The sequence below is a fragment of the Berghia stephanieae genome, chromosome 7 (genome assembly GCF_034508935.2).
Source record: "Berghia stephanieae isolate SIO BIC M18660-M18661 chromosome 7, UCSD_Bste_1.3, whole genome shotgun sequence".
In the NCBI taxonomy this organism is placed as follows: domain Eukaryota; kingdom Metazoa; phylum Mollusca; class Gastropoda; order Nudibranchia; family Aeolidiidae; genus Berghia; species Berghia stephanieae.
The window spans coordinates 30,316,256-30,344,060 of record NC_088366.1 but is presented as its reverse complement, the minus strand read 5'-3'; the positions used below and the strand labels follow the sequence as shown (position 1 = coordinate 30,344,060).

The 27,805-nt window shown below is 34.3% G+C and overlaps 1 protein-coding gene across 2 annotated transcripts; it reads left to right on the top strand.

Annotated features, from left to right (window-relative positions):
• The first annotated feature begins 49 nt into the window (after positions 1-49).
• LOC144977040 (ubiquinone biosynthesis protein COQ9-B, mitochondrial-like) lies at positions 50-26,942 on the top strand. Of its 2 annotated transcripts, XM_078921760.1 has the most exons (9): positions 61-154; positions 12,356-12,509; positions 14,484-14,635; positions 16,101-16,251; positions 19,049-19,133; positions 19,722-19,826; positions 21,433-21,588; positions 22,877-22,918; positions 24,235-26,942. In XM_078921760.1, exons 1-9 carry the CDS (start codon positions 85-87, stop codon positions 24,271-24,273), a joined length of 954 nt encoding a protein of 317 aa, XP_078777886.1. In that variant the 5' UTR covers positions 61-84; the 3' UTR covers positions 24,274-26,942. The 2 variants fall into 2 exon arrangements, with proteins under 2 accessions (XP_078777885.1, XP_078777886.1); XM_078921759.1 differs by lacking the exons at positions 12,356-12,509; positions 14,484-14,635; positions 16,101-16,251; ... (3 more) ...; positions 22,877-22,918; positions 24,235-26,942 and adding an exon at positions 3,838-8,249 and having other exon boundaries at positions 50-154.
• The last annotated feature ends 863 nt before the right edge of the window (positions 26,943-27,805 follow it).

The following is a 27,805-nucleotide window of genomic DNA, read 5'->3' as shown; positions in this document are numbered from 1 at the left end:
AAGCCATTTTAAAAAAATGATTTGTCTGGCTATTATGAACTCAAGAACCATTTCTTGACTGACCTCTAACCTCACATCGTAAAAATGGCTGCCTCCACAGTTATCAAACGTAACCTTGGTAGATTTATCTCCTCTCGTCTTTTTCGAATAACAAGTGAGTGTTTTGGGGTTTGTTTTTTTCAAACCATGTTTTAGAATCATCACTGTTTTCATAAGATTGCTTAAATAATGCTCCAGACTGTAGTTGTAGTCTGATTTTTATCCGTAGTATAATTAGCAGAAAAATACCCTGGTGGATTCTCCTCATCATCAAGTAAGGAGAGTTTTTGTGTCTAGACTGTTACTGTTACCGGCCGACCGCAATCACAACCTGCAAATTTGAATGAGTATTACTTACGATCATACTCTAGAGCTTCCCCCTCTTGTCAGAGTGAGAGTCGCCATTGGAAACAAAGCAATCCTACTGTCTTAGAGTACTGAGAGTGTTCAAGCAAAGTCGGATGGTGAAGGGGAAGAAGGTACTTTCAACTTTGTGATTGTGATGGACTAAAAGACTAATGTCTAATGCCCTATCCAAAAGGTAGAGCAAGCAATTGCTATTGTCCTTTCACGCTATAGAAGCTGGGATAAACCCCATGAGCCATGGTAATCCATTTTTGTACATTGAGTAAAAAAAATATTGCAATTTTCTGAAGAAGGGTTTTGACCGAAACATTCCTTGTTTGGTTTTTTTTTTTTTAAAGCTGTTATGAGTATTTATTTAGAAAACTCCACAGCTTCTAGCATTTTTATCTTTTTTTTTTCTAGACATGTGAGCTTTTCAAAAAATATTTTCTTTTCTATTGTTTAAATAAAAAGGTGTAGTTTTGGAAACAATTTTTAATCTATTTTTTCTCTTTGTGATAAGTATCTGTTTCCTTTCACTGTTCTGACCATATCTCAAAAACTATAACACAATCATAAAAATAAAACCTAATGAATTTTGATTTTTTTGTGTGCAATGAATCTGAAAATTATTTGACAGCTTTGAAAATTTAGTGAGACTACCTAGTAAAGATGGTTTGTTCTTGAGTGGGGAATTTCAAAATTAAATGCTGAGTTTCATGTTTTGTTGTTATTCCGTTTCAAATGGCTAGGTCGAATTTCGAGTTTTCTGTTTTGTGCTTCAGACTGTTGCCTTTCTAAACACTATCAGAATATGTATTGTTTTGTCGTGGTTTTATTTGGACATCATAAAGTTGTTAGAAAAGCCTTCGTTTAGACCACAGTTACTTTAACAGACTAACGTTCATTTTTAATGGAACTTTTGACTTCTGTAATGATCAATGATTTTATCTTTCATGTCAAATAAAGCAGGTTTGTGCCTAGTGGTATGACTCTAGCCTACAAATAGGAAGGTTCTGGGTTTGAGCCCCAATCTGGTGGAGCATAGTTAAGAGTTGGAAAAGTCTCTTTACTCGCATTCTTTCACCGTACTCAGGTTAAAATGAGTACCTGGTTGTTAACATGAGTACCTGGCTATTAACATCGTTGTCTCTGACGGAAGGAATTAGTAATCTCACCTTACAGGCGTTGTTGACCAGGACCTCTTGTAAAGCGCTTTGAGCATGTTTAGTGGATATTGTGCTATTTAAAAAGCTGAAGTTTATACTACGCATTGATAGTTATTATACCATTATTGTTATTTTCATTTACATCAATTTTATGTAATTGTCAATAATTCAAATTAAAAAAATAAAAAACAAGAGCCAACCCAAAAAAAAAAATTAAACTATACTGCCACAGGAGACTAGTCCGACTCGCGTCCATATAACTTGTTGATTGCGCATGCGCATTGGAGTTTGAATAGCCAGAATTTTCTGCATCATTATTGGTGGTGTGATTAAATAAATGCTAGTTTTAGATTGCAGTTTAACATGTTGCTTAGTGATTGCTGGTGTTGGTTTATATAGTAATAATAATAATAATTTTTAAAAAGAACAAAGGTGAATAGGGAAGCATGAAACAAAGATACTTATCATAAAGACAACATTTTTAAAAATTGATAAATAGTTTAAATAATAATAAACGTGGTAAATTACAGATGATAATGATAAAGTATTGAAATGTATGATAACAATTATAATAAATAAAATAAAAAATAATTTTAAGTCAAAGTGTTTTTAAAATAATAGATAAAAGTGTTTTTCAATGAAATTAATTTAAAAAACTTTTTTTAATTCATCCTCATTGGGAAATTAACCTTGTACCTTCAGGGCTAGAGTCAAATGGTTTAACCACTACGCTACAAAGCTACCTGGCTAGCAGAGATATTTGATCATGTCTCTCTCCAAGAAAACTATTTTACCTTTAATGCTACTTCTATTTTGTGTTTTAAAATTTGGGTTGCACATCATCAACACTTGCTTTATAATTTTTTGTGACAAATACATTTAGCATATAACTTTTGTGACCCTATTTTTGCAATGACAATCTGCAGTAGCACCCAAGAACTAGAACGATAACTGTGGATTGTGCTTTGCTCAACAGAGATGCAGATTAATGACCTGTTAAGATGCGCCATTGGAGATGCAGAAAAGCATTATGAAATATAATGTAATAAAGTTCATAATGGTAACAGTAACTCATATCTAAAATATGAAAAGTGACTATTCGGGTTTGTTCTTCTCATGAGGGATGGGGGAATAACTTTTTATAAAATTGTTCATCTTTTATTAGACTTAGGTATAGAATAGAATAATGGAATATAATATTCATTTCAGACTCCCACATTGGTCGGTATTTTTTTCCAGCTAATTAGATTTGTAATTTTAAAAGATAAATTTGTCATGCACCGCTATGTGTTTTTAAAGTTGAATTCAATATTTGATATTTAAGTTTAAGCAAAGCCATAAATGAGACATACAAAATTCAGAGAGACTTATTCTACTCACAAGTTAGTAAGGATTTCATTGTTTTTGCAATGGAACCATTCACACCATAGGTGGTCTAAATGAATGCATGGCATGAGGACACTAAAAAGTACATCATTCGAAGACCTGAGCTGTCTTGGATTGTAATTTACTCCCCATCTTTTCATTAAAATTTTTATTCTTGAAAAGTGCAGCAAAACCCTATAAATAGAGTTCAGATTGTATAAAATTCCTGTGCAGCTAGCGCTTGGCATTTGTTTTGTTATAAAAATAAAAAAGATATCCTCCCACAACTTAGCTACATTAAATTGCCTGCAAATTTAACTTGAAATTTTAGCTCTCAAGATTATCATATTATGGTTTTGCTCATTTAAGTTGATTTTGTTTTGAATCAGGGAAATGAATTGATATGATTGCTTGTTAAAACTACTCGTAAGTGGTAGTTTTTAAAAAATTTAAAAAATACCAAATCGCTTTCTCCTCCTTTATCTTTAGAGGTTTCTTCATGTCTTAAATTTTCAATTTACATTAATATTAAACGTATTCATTGGACACTTGGCAGCTCAAATGGCAGAGTTCTCAACTCGCAAGCAAGAAAACTGGTTGTGATTCCTAGTTGAGTCCATGACCCCCCTGTCCACTCAGCAATGATTGAGAAGCTTGATCTATTAGGTCTGTCAGAAAGAACTTTGATTTAACAATTGTTACTGTGTAAGACTCCCAGTTGAATTCTGGCCTAATGATCCTTATAGCTCTGAAGTACAACCACACCTTTCACCACCATTCCCCCCCCCCCCCACTCTATCTCCCTTCTTCCTATCCAAAGTCCAATACAATATCCCTGTTAGGAGTGTGTCAATCGAATCTATTAATGTAAACAAAACATATAACAAGCAATCACTCAGTTCTTTTCTCTCATTCACAGGTATTGTTTGAAGACAGTCAACACCATTTTTAATCATTGTACTCTGGAGTCATAACTACCATTTGTGCCAATTCACTATTTTTGTTGGAAGAACTCAGTATTAAAGCATCAATCAAGATGGATGGAAATGGAGGACGAGATGTCCCTCCGATTATTAAAAGAATTGACGATCCTGAGCAATTGCTTGCACAAATTATTGAATGCTTGGATTATCGGGACTCCAGAGGGCTGAAGACATATGTCTTGGAACACAAGCTGAAACACGAGTCCATTATGTGGGAACTTGTACTGAAGATTGGTGAGAACATCACAGCAAAGGTGTCAGAGGAGGATGAGGAGTTCTTCAATGTTTGTAATCGTTGTCTTTTATATTTGATGAAAGTTGGAAATCCAAAAGAAATGTTGCTTGCTGTGTTGGAACAGATGGATACATTTATTGATGACATAAAATACACTTGTTTCTTGCCGCTCGTTCAGCTTACACTTCTCAAAATACCCACCAAGCTGTTTCATTCCTTGGACATCTCTCTTGAAACTGTTTCTGCCCATTTGAGGTCATTGCCTATCCCTGAAAACGTAGCACTAGAGGGAGAGGAGAGGCGTTTATTTCACATAGATAAGACTGTTGTGCGTATTACAGACATTCTAGAACATTTTCTTGATTTCTTGGAACCCTTCATTAAGTCAGTGACGTTGGACCAAATTGATCTCGCAGAGGGCCAAAAAAATGAAGCCCTGGTTCTGAAAAAACATCTCATCCGAATTTTCGACTTCCCCCTCCTTCACCTCATTTTGACTCATGACACCTCCAAACCAAAATCGAATGGACGCTCTTGTGGAGAAAAAGCTATGGCAATGCTCTCTGCACTTGAAACAGATTTTAACCGTTTCCTGACAAATTCTAAAATGAAACGCCTTGATAAAGAATTTCAAACTGTTGAAGATGATGAGGATAATAAGGGTTTGTCTGAAGAAGAGGATGAATTTAATCAAGAAAAACAGGACAATGATGCAAATGAAAAAAGACTTTTAGAGAAAGAAAAGCATAAAAAGGAAAAGGCCAAAGAAAATGATTTTGTAGAAAACTGGGATTTCAAGTTAGAAGTGTCAGAGGGCTCACAATCCTGTCTAGCCTACATTCTTCAATCTGAATTCCTCGGTTTGGAAAAATTTCCTCAGATGTACTCTAGAGAGTATTTGTTAGAACATCACCTAGATTCTATCTCATTTTTGCTAAAGAATTCTGTCTACCCAATCAATGAAAAAGGTCTGTTACTTTGTAAAAGTCTTGTTGACCCAATTCCACCTAGTAGCCTTTCTTCATACTGCTTGGATAATCCTGGATTTTTGACCATCTTGAATGACCTTGTACATGTCATGACAAAATGTCCAGTCAAGGACCATCGTACCATTGCACTGCCAATTTTCACTTCCATGATACGCTTATTTGAAGACGCTGGTCGATACATTATATACGAAAGTCTATTTTCTTCTTGTTCTCACTCAGGAGTCAAAGGATACATAATCACTCTTCTGAAAGATGACATAAACCATTCAATTAAGATATCAAATGCTGTTGAAGACTGCAAGACAAACTGTGTGCCATCAAAATATTTCACAGGATCAAAGCTAAACAGAATTCTCTCTTTAGCTGCTGCTCTTCCTGAAAAAGAAACCTCTGATATGTTGGAGAATTCAGATCAAATCATCTCAGTTTTCAATCTGCTTCGATTCCTAGTCATTGCTGACCCTTCCGATAAAAATGCAACAGGTTTCTGGAATTACCTTCCTGGTTTGGAAAGAGACTTCCTTAACCCTCTACGCAAAGGACTGGATCTGAGTGAGGCCCATTACAACCTGGAGCGTCAAAATGTCATGGAAGGGAAGAAAAGCAGTTTTGGTGGTGATGGTGCGAAGAAAGTGGAGATGGATGTGTCGGTTGGTGGTGCTAGCCTTCCTGTCATGGAGAGACAAGAGAAACTATTGCTCATTTCAAAGGCACTTAATACCCACCAGCTTATGAAGAGTTTACTCAGCAGATTGTCAGAATTGATTGATAAAAATAGATCTGGAAATACATAACTCAGTCATTATAAAGTTTCTTTTTTTATTGTTTAAAAAGCAATTATTAACTCTCTCCTTACCGGCCATTTTTCGGATTGTCCCCAAAACTTCCCACCCAACCTAAACAAAAATATATTTATTTCACTCAAACACAAAAGCTGTTAGTTCTTGCTATACATATTTTTTCTGCTAAACAACGAGCTCCTCAACACAGTGTTAATATACTTAAACTATTGCAAACATTTTTGTTCAAATATTATGATGTACAAAAGAAATCAGAATGAGAAAAATGTTGGCTGCATCGTAACAAATGTGACGATTTTCTTATAGGTGGTAAGGAGAGGGTTAAGGACCAATATCAAAGTTACTATGTTTGTTTCATTTTGTTTTTTCACCAGGAAAAGAATTTTTTAAATATTTAAGGTTTTAGAAACCTAAGATGTTTATGGTAATTAACAATTATGTTGATAGAGATCTGTTGCGATAAATTTTGTGATCTTGTGTCCTAATCCTCTTTGTTCTCTGTCCTCTTCAAGTACCCAATATCACTCAGCCACCACCAATAATTCACTTATTGAGGCCTCTTATAGATGTTATTCTTATTCTTTCTGTACTGTATCATTCTTTTTGTTTATGCGACCTAAAGATCTTGTCTAAATTTTTCTTATTATTCAATCTGTGAAATTCCCCTTAGGGTGGAAGAATATTTGAAACTTTGGATTTTTACATCAGTTCATACACCCTTGCTTTCTTCTATTCCCCTATAACACTTGTCTTTTCCATATGGCTTTGTGTCTTTGTTGTGGAATGAAACCCGTTTGGTTTCACTTTAAGGCCCTGGATTCTTTTGCTGAAAAGATAACCATGGGATAGATTTATCAAAGGAGGTGATTTCTTATTTATCGTTGTAAATCATCTCTGTGTGTTATGTTATCATGTAGTTACTCCTTTTTTTTTAACCCATCATCTCAAATTGGTATTATGTTCTAATAAAAACAAAAAAACTGTTTTAATTACCTTGTTAGTGATGATTTTGTACCAATCTGAATGAATACTTCTTTTATTCTTACTTTTTTTTTCATGACAACGCATTTTAATTGCCTACTGCAAAACCATGCTTTAGCTGTTACAATTTTCTTTTCACATTCCTCGTTGATTTCTCAACAGTCACAGCCATTCAGAAGAAACTGTATATGATGCAAACTTTAGTTTTAATGCATATACACGACAGATAAAAAGCTAAAAACTTCTGCCCCCCCCCCCCCCCCCCACCCTTTTTTTTTGTATGTATAGAAAGAGTTTGTGAAGAACTGATCACCTTTCTACTTAGCATAAATCTGTCACATATACTATAAAGTATCTTTGTTTTCTATGACTTTAGACCACCTGGTAGGTGTTGCTGCTTGAAGCTCAAAGTAATGAATAACAATAATAAAATGAATCGAAGCTTCTTTTTAATTTCTGTCTTCATTAAATAAATTGAAGTTGAAGCTTCCATTCCATTTTCTTATTGTTATTTACGATAAAAATTATCCCATCATCAGTGTTCTTTGTTCGTCGTGGAATATGAAGCACTAAATAAATTTTAAAGTAATGTTGAAAGTTTGACAGAAACATCTTGGATGAACAGCAGTAATGTCCAAGGTGTGGACTGACCCTTTTTTAATTATATCTTTGGTGCTCTAAGCTTTAAAATATAAATAAGGTTTTAAAATCCTGTTTAAACATCTGTTTAAAAAAGTTTTTATTATTTATCGTTTATCCCAGTTTCTGTAGTTGAGTTGTCACATTTTTTTCACCCCAAGATATTCTTAATCTAAATCATACCTACGTTATTGACCAAGTTACTAAACGTGCCAAATTAAGATACTTAAAATGTAGAGAAAATTATAGAGGTTAAATGTGGCATTATGGAAATGACACTTAAGCCTTTGGCCCTCCTTAAGGCACACACATTTTTTAATGTTTGTCCCTTGAGGAAGACCAAGGGCCAAAATGTCTTTTTTGTATTTTTCATTATATAAATCACATGTATCCTCTATATTTACTACAGATTATTGACGAAGTCTGATAAACTTACTACTTTCATTGATTTATTATATGTCTAAAAGTATATTTGTTGACTCGACTCAATCCACTTTCCCACTGCTGAAAAACCTTGGGACCAGTGCATATTTGCCAAATGAAATCAGTGCTTGCTCCATTAACTTTGCGATTTGTAAGGCACGATTTGACATTGTTTGAATGAAAGTTGGGTATTTTGGAATGTGATTGTTTTCAGTATTTTTCTGCTTTTGAAAAAAAAATCAGTGTTGTTTTTTCAATAAACATTGCTTTATTTCACTTCACCCTTTTTTTCTATTTTAAAATTTTGTATTTTCTTCAACATTGTGAACATTTTTCTTTTTTTTTCATTATTAATTTTCATGGATGTTTGAGAGGGTTATTTCCTTTACTTTTGGGCTGTTAGTGAGGCTACTGATATTGTCTTCTCCTTCTATCCCCTATATCTATAGTCTGTTACTATGTGGTTTCTGGTGTGCAGGGAGATCGCTTTTGCTGTGTCTTCTGAGTGGGGTTCCTGACCTCCCATAGTGGGCAGGGAGGTACTTACTGTGTCTTCTATCCCCCTATATTTGTTTTCCAACTAACTTTCTGTCTTTGCCTTGGAATGAGATTACTTGGTTTCGTCCTGGCCCTGGATAAGAGGGAAACAGTCAAATGTATAGTTAGTTTTGGGAGATGATCTTTTTTTCCTTATAAATCATCTCTTTGTTATGCACTTTATTATGTTTTGTTTATGTATAGTATATGATTTGTAAACATTTGAGTGTATTCCTCTTAGTGGAGACCTGTGCTTGATGGAGACTTTTAGGTGATCTCAAAGTACTTTGACAGTGTGCTCTTGGAATCTACATCTGTTTCCTATTTGAACCAATTCCCCTTTATCTTACCTTTTCTTGGGTGCTTTAATTGTAATTCTAGAACTTTTTACTATCCCATTTTCTTCCTTTTTACTGGCACTAAATGTGTTGCAAGCGCCATAAAACCCTTAAAAACATAAAAACATTTGCTGTGTCTTCTATCCCCCAATATTTCATTTTCCAAATTGCTTTCTATCTTTGTCTGGGTGGGGGTTCCTGACCTCCCATAGTGGGCAGGGAGGTATTTGCTGTGTCTTCTATCCCCCTGTGTCTGTTTTCCAATTGCTTTCTGTCTTTTTCTTGGAACGAGATTGTCCTGACCCTGGCTGGGAGAAAAACAGTCGAGTATAGTTATAGTTTTGGGATATTTTTTACCTTGTAAATCATCTGTTATGTACTGGGTTTTTTTTTTAACATCTGATTTGTCAACATTTGAGTGTATTCCTCTTAGAGGGGTTTTCTGTTGTTTCTGTTTGAGACTTTTAGGTGATCTCAAACTAAGTACACTGATAGTGTGCTCTTTGAATCTAAATCTGTTCCCTATTTGAACCATTCCCCTTTATCTATCTTTTTCTTCAAGTCCTTTTAATTGTACATCAAGAATGTCTTTACTATCCAATTTTCTTCCTTTTTACTGCCGCTGTTATGACCTAAATGTGTTGCAAGCGCCATAAAACCCTTAAAATCAAATGAACAAAGAATTTTTATCTTTGTCTTGGAAGAAGATTACTTGGATTTTGTCCTGACCCTGGCCGGAACCTTTTGCTAAGAAGGAAATAGTCTAATGGAAAGTAATAGTTTTAGGAGATGATATTTTTTCCCTTGTAAATCATCTTTCTCTTGCATTCTGTTACGATAATTGTTTTGAATGTCTGTTTTGTAAACATTTGAGTGTATTCCTCTTAATGTGATCCCGTGCTTGTGTCTATATTAGACTTTGGGGGATTTCAAATTAAGTACACAGTTGGTAAGTTCTTGGAAACTATTTCTGTTACTTATTTTAATCAGTCCCCTTTGTCTTCATTTTTCTTGGGTTCTTTTAAATATAAATCTAGAATTTTTTTGTCCATTCCAATTTCTTACTGGCGCTGAGATGATCTAAATATGTCACAAGCACACGCTTAAAAAGAAAACCAGCAATTGTGTTTTCTTTACCCATCCTGAATTAGACATCTTAATTAGCCCAGTCTTTACCCTTGCTACAGTCCTTTTCTGTGAGGTGGCCCGCGGATTAGATCATTTGTGTGTGTGTATGTGGTGGGGGGGGGGGGGGGGCTTGTGAAAGATATTTCTCTAAATCATCACTTAAAGTATATATGCCTTACTCGTTTACTGCCTCCTTGTTGACTGAGAACCAATGCCAATATCCCTTAGACTTTGGATGACATAATAGACACAAACAAAAGCAGATTACTGTTGCAAGGATAAATGCTTTTGTGAACCCCCATTGTCTTAATTTTTCTTAAAATCATGAGCATTTATATAGTGCAATATCCACTAAACATGCTCAAAGCGCTTGGCAATGCAGTGTTAACAGTTTTGCACCTGAGCACTGTGAGAGAATGTGAATAAAGAGCCTTTTACAGGGACTGAATTATGTACTGATCAGAGTTGGACTGGACCCCAGGACCTTCCGATCCAAAGACAAGTGTCATAACAACATGGCCACCCCTGTGGCTCAAGATTATAGAAGCACTGAGCTCTCAATTCCTCTGTGCCTTTTTCTTTTCTTAGGCATGTTTGACCAGAACTTTGCATTTCTGCAGAGCCCATACCATGAGGCAACATTATACAACTGTCACTATCCAGCCTGGATTTTATTTTTTCTCTCCACTCCAGTAAATTGAAACAAGATAATAGTGACCATTCTTGTGTACTGTGTTTTGGTACAAATATTAATTAATAATCAATTTATTAATATCACCAGCATGAGGAGAGTTTGTAATTCTAATGGGAAGTCCATAACCATAGTTATTTTTGTTAAAAAATTGACTTTGAAAGATCATCTGTGAATCATGAGTTCTTGAAGATATCACTGAACCCTTTAACGATTTTGTTTACCTATAGGAAATCATTAGAGTTGAAAGAGTAGTGGCTTTTCCTCATCACATTTCTCTTGCTTTAAGATGAGTCGTGCTGCATTATTTTGAACACTTTATAGTGTAAATGTTATTTTCTCAGGAGATGTTACAAAAACTAGAACATTGCAGTTATCTAGCTTTGAGAAAATAACTTTAAATCGTTGACATAGATGTTTACATCTCGTGTGATCAAGTGCTGAATTACACTGATTCTTGAACTTCAAAAATATAGATGTCTGTTAGCTAATACAGTTGCACTAGACACATTACATAAGTTTTACTCGACTACTGAATTATAATATTGGGATGTATGGTACCTACACTCTGTTTTTGAAGATTCGGGGACCACATGATAGAAATATATCAAAATGTTAGCTTAAACTATGATGAAAAGGTAAGAAGCTTTATTAAAAGATCGGAGTTTGATTATTCAAAGATTTCATTTTTAGAATAAATCGGTTTACAGGATAAAATTGTTTGCATCATCAAGACTGAATAATATAAAGAATGGTCTTGATGAATTCTTGAAGAAGAAAGAAACTATAATCGTTAGGTCACAATCCCTACTGGCTGTACCAAAAAAATAATAAAAAAACCCAAAAAAATACAAGGAATTAGAGTCTAGGGAAGAAGGTCACTGGAACCGTGATGATGATGAATCTGTAAGTAAGTGATGCTAGAAATAACCTGTGCTTGCAGGGCACATAGGTGACACTTACATTGGCATCTTGCAGTTACTTGGCTTGACTTAGTTATTTTTAGTACCTTTTGCCTCCAAGCCATACAATTTTGGGATGCCATGGCTGCTTCTTCTATCCTCTGTGTAAGATCCCTATAGCTTTCATGGCTATGAATCTTAGAGACAGAAGGTCTTCTTCTGAATCTATTTGGTGATGACATTTTATGTATTTGAGGTCCCTGCTTAACACAGTGTAAATTGTCATTGGTGGTTGACCTTTATATTAACCCTTTCCAGACATTGTGGAAACTGTGTTCCTGGCTTTGTTTGCTGGTGTTTCCTTTGTCTCCTATCGGTACATGGCTAAAAAGTTGCCATCAGTCCTCTAAAATTTGGAGAGAAAGAAGTCTTTCATTGCATTTGTTGAGAGTGTTTTATTGCTAATTTTAGCTGGATATCAGATCAGGACTTTCTTTAATTGTTTCCAGTGGAACCTATCTTTGCTTTGTATTAATGCGCATTAATGTACCACATTTGTAAATGTGTTTAGACTTCACAAAGGCTTTGTATTAATTGATCTTTATTTAGATTTTTAATTTGTCAGCCTGATCCAGACATTTCTTTATATATTGAAGGCAATGTTAGAGAGCATTTTTCCTTTTTGTGGTGGTTGCTCTTTTCTCAGGGCGTGATGGTACAGTACAGTACGTTTACAAGGTACATGAAATAGGCTTTTATAATGTTATATTTTTTTCTCTTTTCATTTGAAGCATCTACTCCAACTCCAAGGCCTTTGTATTGTCATCGCTGGCTGTCAACATCGGCAACCCCCGTTCCATCTACAGGGAGAAAATATTACAGCACAGATAATGTAAAAAATGAGAAGGAAGACAAAGTCAATCAAGAGCCAGAGCATCCAAACACGTGAGTAGTTCTTCTTCTTCTTCTTCTTCTTCTTCTTATTATTATTATTATTATTATTATTATTATTATTATTTATTATTATTATTATTATTATTATTATTATTATTATTATTATTATTATTATCATTATTATTATTATTATTATTATTATTATTATTAGTATTAGTATTAGTTGTAGTAGTAGTAGCAGTAGTAGTACTTGTAGTAGAAGTAGTAGTAATAGTAGTAGTAGTAGTAGTAGTAGTTGTTGTTGTAATAGTAGCAATAATGAAGTAATAGTAGTAGTAATAATAATTCGTAGTCATGGTACTAGTAGAAGTAGTAGTAGTACAGGCGACTCCGCTTAATCGCACACCCTCAGGAATTCAGGTTAGTGTGTCGATTAAGCGGAGAGGCTAAAAATAGCATCTAAGCGCCAGCTTTCATGTGCTATTCATGTAGAACTTTCACTTCTGAGTTTTCTACGGGCTTGGGACCATCACATTCTAGACATGACCTCCTTAGAAAGTTGTTTTTTTAATTTGTTGTTTTTTGGGTTTTTTTTTTTATTTTCTTCTTTTTTTTTTTTCGTTTAAAAAAAAAATCTTTTCTTTTTCATGTGTCATTGACAACAAAATGTGACATTATTGTTTGTTAGAACAGTAATCGCGAAGTGTTGGTTGCTTTCTATTCTGTGCAAGCTGTTTATAAACCTTTTGTCTATAATCTTGCCAATGTAGATTATCTGTTAAGCGTTCTTCTTGGATGAAGTGATGTAGGTTGTCTGCCATATCAAGTTTTTCAGAGTTTGTCAGGGGTGGTGTGTCACATTCTGATGAGTCATCCTCATCTTCATTATCTAGGCATTGTCTTTTGTGTGGCTGAACAGAGTCCAGTGGGTCCTGAAATGTCAGTTCACCACTGATGGGTATATTGTTGTCCATTGTTATGAATTGATCGAATGCTTTGGCCAAAATATTGTGTGGAACGGGAACAGCATCGTTGATTTCATATGGCTGCTGGTTGTCACTCCAATCAAGGTGTGGCGATTAAGCGGAATAAATATACAGAAAAACTTCCGTTTTTCAGGAATTTATGGCGTATAAGCAGAGTGTTCGATTAACCGATGTGAGCTTAAGCGGAGTGTGAGATTAACCGATGTGAGATTAAGCGGAGTGTGAGATTAACCGATGTGAGATTAAGCGATGTGAGATTAAGCGGAGTGAACTGTAGTAGTGAAATAGTAGTAGTAGTAATAATAATAATTCATTTGTATAGTGCTAATCTTCCACTGATGTGCTCATAGTAGTAGTAGTAGTAGTTTAGTTTTAATCTGACCTTTCCACTCCACTCAGTTAGATCTGGCAAAAACTACTCTTGCGACGTCCTATCAAAAGGTTAGCAAGCAATTGTGTATGTCCATTTGACACTACAACATCGGGATTCAATTGATATTTTTCTTTCTACTTTGTTTAGCACTGTGTCATCTACACCACATCACATTTTTATCTTCAACCAATACTTGCTTTCAATTTTTTTCAATTGCATCTTGTACCCACAGGATTATTAAGTCGTTCCTTATGTAATAACGACTCAGTTTGATATCTTGGGTAGTAAATTGTTATACACTGTAAACCGGGATGACTTTAGACCTCTATTTTCAGCTCGAAGATTTTGCTATTTTTTGGTAAAAAAGGTGTAAGGAGAATTCCAAACTATTTTATTATGCAAAAGATTTATCTAAAAATAGAGTAAAAATCAAGCTTGATTAGTAAGCACATTAAAATTCTTGATTAAAATTAGCAAAGCCATCCCTTATTGCAAGTCACCCTGGTTTACGGTGCTTATTTGGTTCTTTTTAAATTCAGATTTCAAAGACAATAATAACAGAAATTGTTTGTTTGTTTGTTGCTTGTGGCAGGTCTTACTGTCTGCTGCTTTTTGAGTTCTTTATTGTTTGATGCTTTATGTTCAATTTCTCCTAAAATGTTACAGATCAGATAAATGGTCAGAATCGGAACCCGGTGATGATCGTAAAGCAGAGGAGGAAGAAGAGGAATATGAACATGGTATCAAACAGAGAGTTCTTAATGCTTCCCTAAATCATGTACTAACTCTTGGATGGAGCAAGGATGCTCTACAAGCTGGTAAGAATTAATGGAAATCAGTTGTTCATGTGATGTACTAGATATGTATCAAGCTATATGACACATAATATTAAACTCTATGAATTAGAAGTATATATGTCACCACAATTTTTGGTTTTAAATTTTACATCTATCCAAGCTACTGTATTTGCAATGTTTTGTCCAACAATCAGCTTTGTATTGCTTTTTTAATCTTTTAGTTTTCCCATAACCACATGGCTGTGGGCTCTGGGCTCATGGATAAAATGGCAGTGGAAATTGTTCTATAGAAGAAATATAGTTGATGTAATTCAACTATTTGTCATTGTTTTTAGACCATCAGTTGAGTGATTGTTTCTGTATCTCACGAATTTTTCTGCAATGTTTAAGATTACACATAGTTTTCTGTTTTGATATGATTCATCATAATTCAGTAGAACTAGTTAGTACATATCGTCAATATTAAAACTGGGAGAAAAGCCCTTCTATCCTAGCTATTATCCTTAAAGTTGAATTTTGCAATCGTTTTAAAACCAATTTAGAGGAACTTTAGTGGGAAAGCTCAGGAATGGATATATGGCCAATTGAACCAAAGAACTTTTATTCTGAAGGATTTAGAATGAATTTTGTTATAAATATGAGTTGAAATCATTTGTTCAAAATGAGAGATAAAGCACATTTGTGTTCGATGAACATGCCAAGCAAATTTGTCATGGACATAAACAAAGTAATTGGAGATCCATATGCAGACATGCCACTTATTCATGTTCAGATTTATTAATCAGTATGAACAGATTTATTTTTTTTAGTCTATATCGGATTTTTTCATCCAGATTCAGATTTTTCAATCAAAATTTGAGAGGGAAATTGGTGAAAATGTAGTCATTTTTCACAGAAGTGGGTGACTAACCAAACTGGGCCACATTTGTGCGGCTATGTGGCCTAGTGGTATGACACTCACCTGCAGATCGGAAGGTCCTGGGTTTGAGTCCCTCATGGATGAGTCCTTGGGAAAGGCTCTTTACGCACATTCTCTCACCATATTCAGGTGTAAAATGAGTACTGGCTATTAACAGCATTGTCTGCATCGGGGAAAAAAATGGTAATGTCACCTATGAGGCATCATATCTCATCCTATTTGTTAAGTGTGGCTATTGGCTAGGGACCCCTTGTCAATTTGAGCATGTTCAGTGGATATTGGGCGATATAAATGCTCAAGTTTTTTTGTTTGTTAGTTTTTTTTCACTCAATCTGAAGTTTATAAACTTAACATTTCATTATATATATGTTTGGGTGGAAATCATGCATTTTAGAGACCTTATGCCTCTATATTCTGATTTTTTGAGGAGGAGAAATGTATTGTTTTTCGGAGGGAGGGAGGGAGGGGGGGAGGTGTTTATTGCCTGTGCTATTGCCTGTCAGTTTATGATGAGATGTTGAAGTGTCATAAATCTATGTGAATGAACCTCTATGATGCTTATTTCAGGAGCCAGGGATGAGGGACTCTCAGATGCTGCCCATGGCATTTTTCAGAAAGGCGGAGTCGAAATTGTCAATCATTTTTATAAGAAGTGCAATGCCGATCTGGTCGAGTATATGAAACAAGAAGTGGAAAGACAAAAAGCAGAAGGGCAGGAGTGAGTGCATGTGTGTATATGTGTATGTGTGTTGCTGTGTTGTAATGGTAAAATCTTGGAAACACACCATGTCATAAATTAGTTCAGCAAGTTCGTCTGCGACTAGATACTTCCTCGATCCAGCCAGCAATGTATGGATAGCTGAGTCTGTTATTTAGTCGAAAGTACTCTGTGATAGACTAGAGTCCTATCCAAAGAGTAGCAAGTGATTATTTTTGTCAGTTTTTGACGGTACATAATACTGGGATAAACTCCAGCTCCATGGACCTTATGGTTCTAAAGGACTTTGCAGGAGTAAGTGATTTGTGATCCATGGCCTCAGTCTGGTCAGGATGGACCAGAGGAGCACTTCAGAGTCCAAAGACCCAGAGTTTATCCAGGTTTCTATAGTGTGGAATGGACAATAGCAATTGCTTTCTGCCCTTTTGATAGGATGCTGGTCTTTTGCAAACTGCTTTCAACCAGATCTAATAGATCCAGCTACTCAAAGACTGCTAGATGGACAGGGGAGTCAGAAAAAAAAAATCTCGACCTCACCTGGGATCAATCTCAGTTCCTCTGTATATTTAGCGAGTGCTCTACCAACTGCGCTATCAGGACCCCCAGGTTCTTAATCATGAAATTCGATTTTAAAAATATCTTTTATTTCTCCCCAATTTGGCTTCAAGGGAAGACTGACTAATCACATGCATCATCAGCCACAGTGCCGCACCATAAGTGTGCTAGGGCGGGTTGACCTGCTCAAAGCTCTTGTATAAGGAAAATTTAAACCTCGGGACTGGCATTTGGAACGAGTTTTTTCAAAAATATTATTATTACATCCTTCCAATGACCTCATATTATTTCTTATCAGAATATATTCTTTTTTTTTTACAATGATTGTTCTCAAAAATTTAATGATTTTACATGTCATTATATCAGGATATTGTTATATGTTAAAATATATATATTTTGCAAAAACTGGATGCGTGAGAGGAAAAAAATGATCAAACTGCTACGTTTTTTTTACAAAGGATAATAGGGACACCTTGTAGTAAGTTTGCTATTATACCAGAGTAAAATCGGGCTTTCTCCAAAACCAAAGGGGTATAAAAATTCTATTTTCTGCATCAAGTTTGTTCTCACTAAAAACAAGATTGAAGTTATGGGTCACATTCATTGTCAATTTCACGACATGAATTTTTTCATAACATAGGACCTTATTTTTGTCATATATATATATATATATATATATATATATATATATATATATATATATATATATATATATATATATATATATATATATATATATATATATATATATATATATATTATTATTTTTTTTTATTTTATTTTTTTTTTTGGTTTCTTTGTTTGTTTGTTTTGTTTTGTTTTTTGTTTTGTTTTTTAAACTTTAACCAATGACAAGAATGAAGCTTTTCCATTGTGTTTCAAGCTAAATTAAAGTGCGTATGATACAGCAGACTGAAAAGCACAAGAAAAAAAACATTTGAAAAGTAAGCTTCTTCATTTGTGGATCAAACATAAAATCCACTGATTGCCTTGTTACCTATGTTGTGTAATTGTTTGCCAGCAAGAAGGTCTGAGGCTCAAGCTTCATTCAGAATTGTAGACTGTTCCATTTTCCATATAGCAATAATCGGCGATTGACACGATGGATGTTTGATACAAAAAAAACCTAGCCTAATAGGTAATCTTGTTTCCAACCAACATCATCTCGTCCTCTTAACCAATAAAACCTCTTCTTTTCCTGTCAATGAGATGTCCTACTGATGAAAATGAGTTTTGTCATTAGTTTTTTAAAATGACACGGTGTTGGAGTATTTTTGTGGCGAATGCTACGAAAACGACCTTTTTGCACAGAGTTAAATGCATCGAATTCAGGTCCTATCTTCAGGGATCAAGCAAACATTATTGCGGACAAGCTTGGAGAGGTTGATTTTCAAGAGAGCAACGGTTGGCTCAAAAGATTTAAACAGTGACATAGCTTTGTATTTAAAATAAAGATCTGAAAAAAATGTGTATGAAACAGTGCCAGACTCATTTTTTTAGATCTTAATCTTATATCCAGCTCATGCTCCTAAATGTATCACTTTCATATCGTCTTTAAAGTAACATATGACGAGTTGACTGAGCACTGTTTACGATCAAAACAATGAAAATACACATCTGAGCGTGAAAGTGTAGCTGGTAAAGCCTTTGTCAACAGAAAAATACACATTCTAACGTGGTTTGGGACATGTCTTGTCACAGACACTGATCCCTTTTTGACCATCTTGAAAACCCCAAAATAACGACACCCCTGGATAACAACATAATTTTCCGGTCTCGAGTGATGTCGTTTTCCAGGGGTTGCACTTTATCATTTCAAATGTAATTTGTGGCTTATATAGATAAATATAGTATGAGATAAAATCCAAACTATATTAGAATCTTTTATGCCATTATTGGTTTTGTTTTGACTACTTATTTATGCCGTCACATAATCATTGTCGTTATTGTGATTATCATCATTATCATTGTTATTATCATCATTATTATTACAAGCAATTGCCCAATTAAAGTTTCTGGAATACACACTGTCAAGATTTGTGTTTAATTTTGCTCCCATTATAAGTTTTACTTTGTCGTCATCAAAATTAGGAGAGTGCATTTCTGTATTTTGTTTTTCGAAATTTGTCAGAATTTTTTCATGTCCTGTCCTGGAAGTATCCTTCACGCATTTTTTGGTTTGTTTTGGGGTCACATGATCTTATAGATTGTTATTTTTCACTTCTTGTCTCTTGTCTGTCAGGAAACCGAAGATACGTCCTTTTATTCAAAATGCTGTTGAAACCAGACTTAAAATGATTATTCCATATCAGAGCATCTGGAAGGAGGTAAGGAAGCTGTTCATTACTGTTATTTTCATACATGGAAATTTTGTTGGTTTTTTTTTTTCTTTTAAATTGTTTTTATCTTTAAATGGCTCGCTAGGATATTAATATATTTGTGTAAGATTATCACGACAAGAACATTCGTTAATGCTATTTTACTCTGTCTCCTAGTATAATGTTGAATTGAGTGGGATGAGGGTAATTGAATAGATTAAAAGTCAAATTAACAAGATTGTAAAATTTGAAGCAGACACCATTTTTTTTTCTTCAGTTACTCTGTTTTGTCTTCAATAAGATATTTTAATTCATCTCAAATTTCAAATTAAGATTGTAGTCTCTGATTTACCATCCAAAAATGATACCTGACTGACGCCGTGGATTCTATTGATGGTAAGAAATTCAGTAAAGGTGTCTTGTCTGCTGAAACAATAATAACCAGTAAGAAAACTTACAATGTAAGTTACATGTAGCATTAACCACTTATATATTTCTCTCTGTTAGATAAAGTTAGTGAGAACTAATTGTTTCTAGAAATACCACCAAACAGTTGAGTGATATCAATTTCTTACTATGCATATATTATTTCAACAGGCTATGGCCATCCAGGCCTTGCCTCAAAACGCCCCAGATTCCTGGAAGAATCTGATGAATGTCTGTGATGATATCTGGTACTTTGCTGGGGACAGATCCACTGATGTAAGTACAAACCATAGATATAACCCTTAATGTGCAGTATTCAACTTTAGTTGAAAAAACAATACTGTGTTTGATACGCGACATTCGGCTTAAGTCGAAATGTAAACAAATTATCTTTTGGAGGCAAAATCTTCCTCGAGCCAAATCAAATAAATCATGAGTAGTTTCCCCTGATCAGGGATAATTTCTGTATGGCTGACACTTGACTGTTGAAATAGTTTTCATTTCTTTGGTGTTATTTTTGCAGTTTTGTATGTCATGGCAACATTATTTACATTTCAAGATGGATTCTGATGATGAAGGGGAAGTATATCGGCACGATGTTGATTCTGAATATTTAATTAAAATCAGTGAGTACAGCTGTTCAGGTGAAGAAAGAGGTTCTGTAAGGGTTGATTACATGGTAGCAGTGTTGGTGATGGAACAAATAGGGGTCCGAAAAGAAGGGGGCGCGGCATGAGGGAAGTGAAACACTGAATGATGAGGTAATCCTAGAGAGTGGTTGATAGATTTGACCAGAATGTTGTTGGACTGAATAACATTGATGCCATTTGTGGATTGGAGAGCGTCTTAGATATTTTAGACTTTTTTTTTTATTATTGTTTTTGAAATTTGCTGCTCTCTGGCATTTTATACCAAATTATTTTTTCACATCATCTCCTCCTAATTCTTATTAGAAATGATTAAAGCCACTGATTTTTTTTATAACATCAAGTTTATTCACTTAATTAACATCGAACACATTCAGACAGTAACCCACATGCATAAGAATTCCCAAAAAAGCAATGTTTTCACACTATTTTTTGCAAGACGGCCTCCAAAGTCATATGACCTAATTTGCATATTCAGTTATGTTGCTTTCTGATACGTGTAGGTATCCTCCAAGTTTCATTGAGTTTGCTTCATTATGAAAAACACTCGTTTTTAATCAAATCCCTAAAATCCTTCAGCACTGGGAGTGACATAAGGTAAAAATAGCTCAGCAGTTTAAGGGTTAAATCACAAGACATCCTACAGAATAGTTGGCATGCTCTCTCTGTTTGTTAGATATGGCTCTCATAACTCATAAGCATATATATGCAAAGAAACGTCCCTCATCCAAGTAAAGTTTTTTACTAGCTGTCCAGTGATTACCTTAATCAAGTCTGTTTATATTTACATAGAGAGCTATTAATTTATTGGTCGTTAAAATCTCAATTAAAATCCAAGTGATGACTTTTCATATTTTTCATGTGTCTAAAATGGTTGAGTAATTGAGCCAAGTTGAGTTTTTTGTCTTTATTTTTTTCATTTCCTTTTTTTTTTCCTTTCTCTTTTCTTTTTTTCCCCTCCCATTTATATAGTTTATTTTTCAAGGCCGAACAGTTAATCACGTCTTATGCATAATTATTTTTTACAGTATTAAATAAATCAAAACAAAAATACAAAGGAAACTGAGGTACTCGAGATATCTTATGAAAGTTAGATAGAAATGTGCAGAGCATGTGGTAAAAATAACCAACAATTGGCGGACAAAAATATTGTTAAAATAGTAGCCATTATTTGCAACCTGAACTTTTTATTTGTAAAGTAGATAATGACATACTTTGATCCTTACAATCCCCAGTTTAATTGGTACACCAAACGATCGAGTCTTGCCGCATGCTACAAGGCTACAGAGATATACATGCTTCAGGACAGCTCTCCAGACTATCAAGATTCTTGGATTTTCTTAGACAACAGATTGAACAATCTAGAAACCCTTGGAAAAGCTACGAGAGCTGTAAGAATTTTTGAGTTAGTTTATTTATAGGACCATAGCCCAAAAATAATAAGAGTGGAGTAAGAAAAATTCTGAATTATTTTGAAATATGTTGTTTGAAATCTATGATTTTTTTAATTGAACATGTTTGTCTCATTGGTTTTGCGTTGTATCATCTTGTCACAAGAGTCAAGGGATGTTAAGCATGGTCAGTGGCCAGGTGGGTGACAGTGATTGTGGGAAATTCTGGTCTTGACGTTTGGTTCTTGGAAAAGTCACTTAACACAAATTACCCCGCTTGATTCAGAGTTGTACGAGTAGCTGGCTACAGGAAGTGACAGATATTGTAAGAGAGGTGGTATAAAAAAGATGCAGACAACTGGTACGGTTGGAAATATGCTTCCAAATGGTCTGCTTGGAGAATAAATAAAACATTGTGAAACCCATTGAGCATGATAAATCTATGAAAATGGAGCTGTTTAAATGTTCATATTTATTTATTTAGTGAAGGTAGGGATCAACACATTGTCTTTAAGTTGAAGAGGTGGTTTATCTGGCCGGCAATCAGAGAGTATGATATTCAATCCACAACCAAGGAAGGTTTAATTTTTTGAGATGCTTGTTTTCTAGTATTTTTTCTTTTTGCTTCTTTCATTCTCAATCATTTCAATTTGCCACTCCTCAGTGTTTGAATTTCCTACCATTAATTATTAGGTCATAATTACCCCTTCAAACTTTTAAAACACAACTACAAAAACCAACTTGATCCAATGTAATCAATTAATGATTTGTTTGTTTATGTATTTGTTTAATGTTTATGTATTTGTTTATTCCAATTATTACCTACATGTCAATGTAAAGCGCTTAGTGTCTATTAAGTCGGGGTAAAGCACCATATAAGTGTTTTTATTATTGTTATTATTATTATTATTATTATTATTATTATTATTATTATTATTATTATTATTATTATTATTATTATTATTATACATTGTATGTTTTAAGAGGGCTTTAGATGGGTATCAACGATTCAATATGGGAAATAGCAAAGTCTTAAGATGCTTTTTAAACAAATCTTTTGATGAAGAATTCCGTAATTCTTTTGGAAGTTTGTTCCAGAGACTAGCACCACAGTTTCTCAGATTTTAAAATGTTAGGTAACAGCCTAAAATACCTCACTGAAAAAAAAGTTAAAGAATCTGAAATTACTCTTGACTTGGTTTTCAATAAGCATATTGCGTGATTGTTTATATCTAGAAATTTTTTTTATTAATTTTGATTTTTCTTTCCGTTTTACTTTTTATTTCAGTTGGAACCATTTGAAGGTTTGATCAAAGGATTATTTGAAATGGTAAGTTAAGCTTTAGTTTGGTATTTATTACTTATTTATTTAGGAGGTCTTGATAGCTCAGTTGATAGAGCACTTGCTTCACAGGCAAATGGACTGGAATCAATCCCAGGTGAAATCAAGATATTATTATTATCATGATCATCATCATTATTACTATTATAATTTCTATTATTAGTATCATTATTATTATTATTGTTGTTATTATTATTATTATTATTATTATTATTATTATTATTATTATTATTATTATTGTTACAGTGCAGCACGGAAATTTTAAACAAGTTGGGACCAGGCGTTTGTTCGAGATTACCGTGTTTGTATTTTACAAAGAATATGAAGAATAATGTGAGAGGAGAGGGGGGAGTTAAACGTAGAATGGAACAAACCACCACATGACATGATAGACTTCACCCAACATCATTTCGACACGTTTTCCACATATACAAAAACACTGGGAGGATTGAGTGTCTTGAGTGACAGGATTAATGTGGTGTGATAGGCAACATTTATGTGTATAAGATTTGCAGTGAGGAGCACAGTGTGCCTTTTGCATCTTGTAGACTTGAAATTGATCTTGAATGTTACTACACAGTGAATTGTCATTATTTGCCAGGCCATGCGAAATGTCATAATCATAACATTAGTGAGAGTTTACACATGACGAATCTTTGTCGTTTGCCAAGCCATGCGAAATGTCATAATCATAACATTAGTGAGAGTTTACACATGGCGAATCTTTGTCGTTTGCCAGGCCATGTGAGGTGTCATAATCTGTTAGAGTTTACACCACTCAGCCATCTTGTCTCCTTATGCAATAAGTCTTCATAACTTCAAGCTCTTTGTCGACAATCTTCCACTTTTCCCATCAGATTTTTATTTTCTAACCAGTGTAAATCAATGACAATTGAAACACACTTTCACACATCATAAATTATCGGGGACTTTTAGTATCAGTAATTAGTATTAAGGTGCCATCAAATTGGGCAACCAAGGCATGTCAATGAGTTTTTCTATTTGATTACTTTATTTATAGTATAGAATTAATATTTTTAAAAATTCTGACAGCCTTGGTCGTCCCATTTGATATTTTGAGTTTGAACAATGTATACATATATCAGGGAGATAATTCATATATATTGATGTCCTTAAAGTCAGCAAGGATTGTCTCCCTTCACATTTAACTGCACACTTTTCAGCTCTCCCGAGCACTGTGCAGAAAAGCGATGACTACTGTATGAATACTTTTTTTTTTTTTATATTGTCATTATCACCACATCATTATTTGCAAATGATTACGTAATTAATTCTATCATTAGGGTCGCAATGCTTTTGGAATGAATTCAAGAAAAAGATGAACCACATAGAAATTGCTAAAGACTATTCCATCCTGGTTGGCTTACTCTACCACTCTCCATGTGTGAATCCATCAACCAAAGAAGAAGCCTGGATTTTATTTTGTAACACATCTCCATACAATGAAGCATCTTCTACTTATACCTTTGCTAGATGATAGAAAATGTTCACACAACAAAGTTTAAAATTAAACGCCTGATCTACACATGAAGTGCAAATGTACAAGTCCATAAATTGTGGTTTTCGTCACAAAATTAATAGCTTGTTATTTTGGGTTTCTTTTATTTGGGGGGGGGGGGGGGTGTTGTGTTTTTTAGTCAGCTAAACAGTTGATCAGCTGAATAGGTTGATCAACCACATGTATTGCTACCAAACAGACCATGAACAGTGAACAAATTCATTGTATGATTAGAAATATTTGTTATTGTTTGGCCAGTGTGAGAAAAGGTTAGCGACATAGGACAGTCTGTAGAAGACGTGTTTTCTAGGTGCAATGAGATTTTTCTTTCATAATTTAAAATCCTTGATGGTTGAAAACATGTTTTCAGATCAACAGCTCCCACTATTATGTAAAATGCAGCACAATTGAACATGCTATGCTTACAGCAGTAGACCTTATTTTACCCATGCTCACCACAGCTGATGTCTATAGGGTTTTGTTTTAGTTTTTTATTTTTAATTGTTTTTTTTGGTTGTTGTTTTTTTTTCAAGATGTCTTGTTTTGTTATTTTAAACAAAATTTGTCATCCAAAAACCCTAGCTCTTTTTCAGTCGTCTTTCAATTTTTCACATTTGTATCGGACTGTTTCATGAGTTTTTTAAAGTTGGAATAATATATTATAGATTTTTGATTTTCATAAAATTGATTTTGTTGTTTGCTTATTTAATAATGATTTAATAATTCAGAGTCATTCTGACTAATGACATTGATATTTTCCTCATAACTTTGGAATTGAAAAACTTATAAATGGAGTTGACTTCAGGTGCAACAAAATTCATTGAGAATGAAATTTCTACCATTTCCTCTTTTTGAATTGCTGTTTGTTTGGGGGTTTTTTGTTACTGAATTATCCATTAATTATAAGAGCCTATGATGACGAATTTGACTTCGGACACCTTGTTGTATAGTCCCGAGATTTGACAATAATTCACCCTGATTTAATTGCATCTGTAGTCCGATAAGATTTATTTGTTTAACTTTAAACGTTATGTTGAAGATTCAGTATTTAATAATTCTAATAGGTGCTGTCAAAGTTAAATCTAGTGATTTTTTTTAACAGCCAAAATTGGCCAATGTTGTTTTCCTCGAGATATTAATTTTTGTGAACCTGCTTTTTTAAATAAAAGTTAGTGCAAAATGGTGACCCTGCATTCACAACAATAGTTCCCTTTATTCATTGCTAAGGGGAAATTTTTCTTTAGAGTCTATTCCAAGGGAAGACTGGAATAACCCAGGCGTCAGTTGCAGTGCAGCGCCGCAAACTGAGCTAAGGCAAGGTGACTTGCTCAAGGCCACACAATGCAGTGGGTATTCAAACTCAGTACCTTTCGGATACAAAGCAAAGACCATACCGCTGAGCCACACTGTTCTCATAATATTCATTCGAATCTTAGAAAATAAATTAATCGTGCATTGAAGTGCTTATTCCTTTATTCCTTAAAATATGTAATAAAGATTGTATTGAATTTAATCATTTAATGATAACAGGTGTTGATTGTTGACTCTTTGCCCAAAGAGAGCTAAAATTCCACATAAATTTTTATAAAAAGCTTTTGTCTTTACAAATCTTGAAAAGTTGATGGTACATTCTCAGACAACACCTGCAAAGAAAGTCATGGCAGCAAAAAGTAAAGGCCCTTAATTCAGTAAGTTTAAGTTTATCTGGATCAGGATTTGTATCTCTGCTTGCCTTGTGGTCCAAAATTAGCCGTAATTCATCGATTCCTTTAAAGCAGTCCTGCAGAGCCATTAGGCATGTGTAGACAGGGTTTTGTTGGGGTTCTTTGTTGTTTTGTTTTTGTTTTTTTTAGGGAGGGGGGAGGGGGTTGCGTTATCTACCCTTTGGATAGGATGCTGGGGTATCAAAAAGTACTTTCCACAAAATCTATTAGACTATTAGTTACCCATCACTGCTAGATGGACAGGGGAGTAGTTAAAGAATCACAACCGCACTTGGTATAGATGTGAAAGTACCAACTTGGCAATACACCAGCATCTTGTCCAATGGATAGCAAGTTATTGTTCTTGTTAAAAGGCAAATAGGGTGAACTATGGCTCTGTGATTTTTCTAGCACTAGAGGACCATTAGTGAGATCTCTAGAGAAACAAGACTCGAGTAAAAACTCCAGATATTATTCTCCAGTTCAATTATTGCGATAGACAATCGTTTTCAAAAAGTTGAACCTACATCACACAAGATGGACAATATTTATCATCTGACAAAGATTTTCTTAAAAAGCACCACATTGACACCTAATCCATCAGGTTACGACCGCTTTTTAATTGATAACGAATTTATCTTGTCCAGAGATGTTATGAGTTGTATTTAAGAAATAAATTGTTGATTTTGTCTCACTATATCAGATATGATTATATATGATTTCCATGTCATACGCCATGTAAAAAGAATTTTGCCTTATGTGATTAATAAAACTTGTTATTGAATTATTATTCATTGTACTTCAAGTTTGTTTTTAGAATTTTTAGAAATTATTGGGGGGGGGGGGGACTCCTGACAGACTTGCCAACTTTTCATAAACTGAATATGGGAAAATTGTGAATTTAAATAAAGATCTGCTAATGATATTTGGTGGTGGTGATTGTGATGATAATGTGAAAGATTACGATTATCATCGTACAAAGGGAGTGATTCAAAATCACGAAAATAGATGGATATAAGGGAAACTTAACCCCTATGGTTTCCTTTACGACGCTACAATATCGTATGACTAATGCCTGGGTTATCAGTCTTTTCTTGAAATAGATTCAAACGAAATAATTCCCCCGAGGATGGATAAAGACTGTGAATTAAAAAAAAATAATTTACATTTGTTCTTTGGAGTTTGTGGTTCTTCCAAAATGTTTAGGCCATTCAGTAGTAGGTACCAGCAATAAAGAACTCTGTGCACTTCAAAGACCCATCTAGATATAGGCACAGTCTCAGAGTACTTGATACAAGCAATACACTTAAATGCTTGATTATGCTTGTTTTAAGTTTTAAAGTCCATGCTTGATTCACTTCGAAGTCGTTTCATCACCAGTCAAAAGAAAGATAATAAATTATAATTATTTTAGACAAATGAATTAGAACCAGCCATATAGCAACAAATTTGTTTTGTTTTTAAGGGTTTTACGTCGCTAGCAACACATTAAGGTCATATCAGCGCCAGTAAAAAGGAAGAAAATGGGATGGTAAAAAGTTCTAGAATTACAATTAAAGCACAAAAGAAAAGGTGAGACAAGGGGGAATTGGTTCAAATAGGGAACACATGTAGATTCCAAGAGCACACCGTCAAAGTACTTAGTTTGAGATC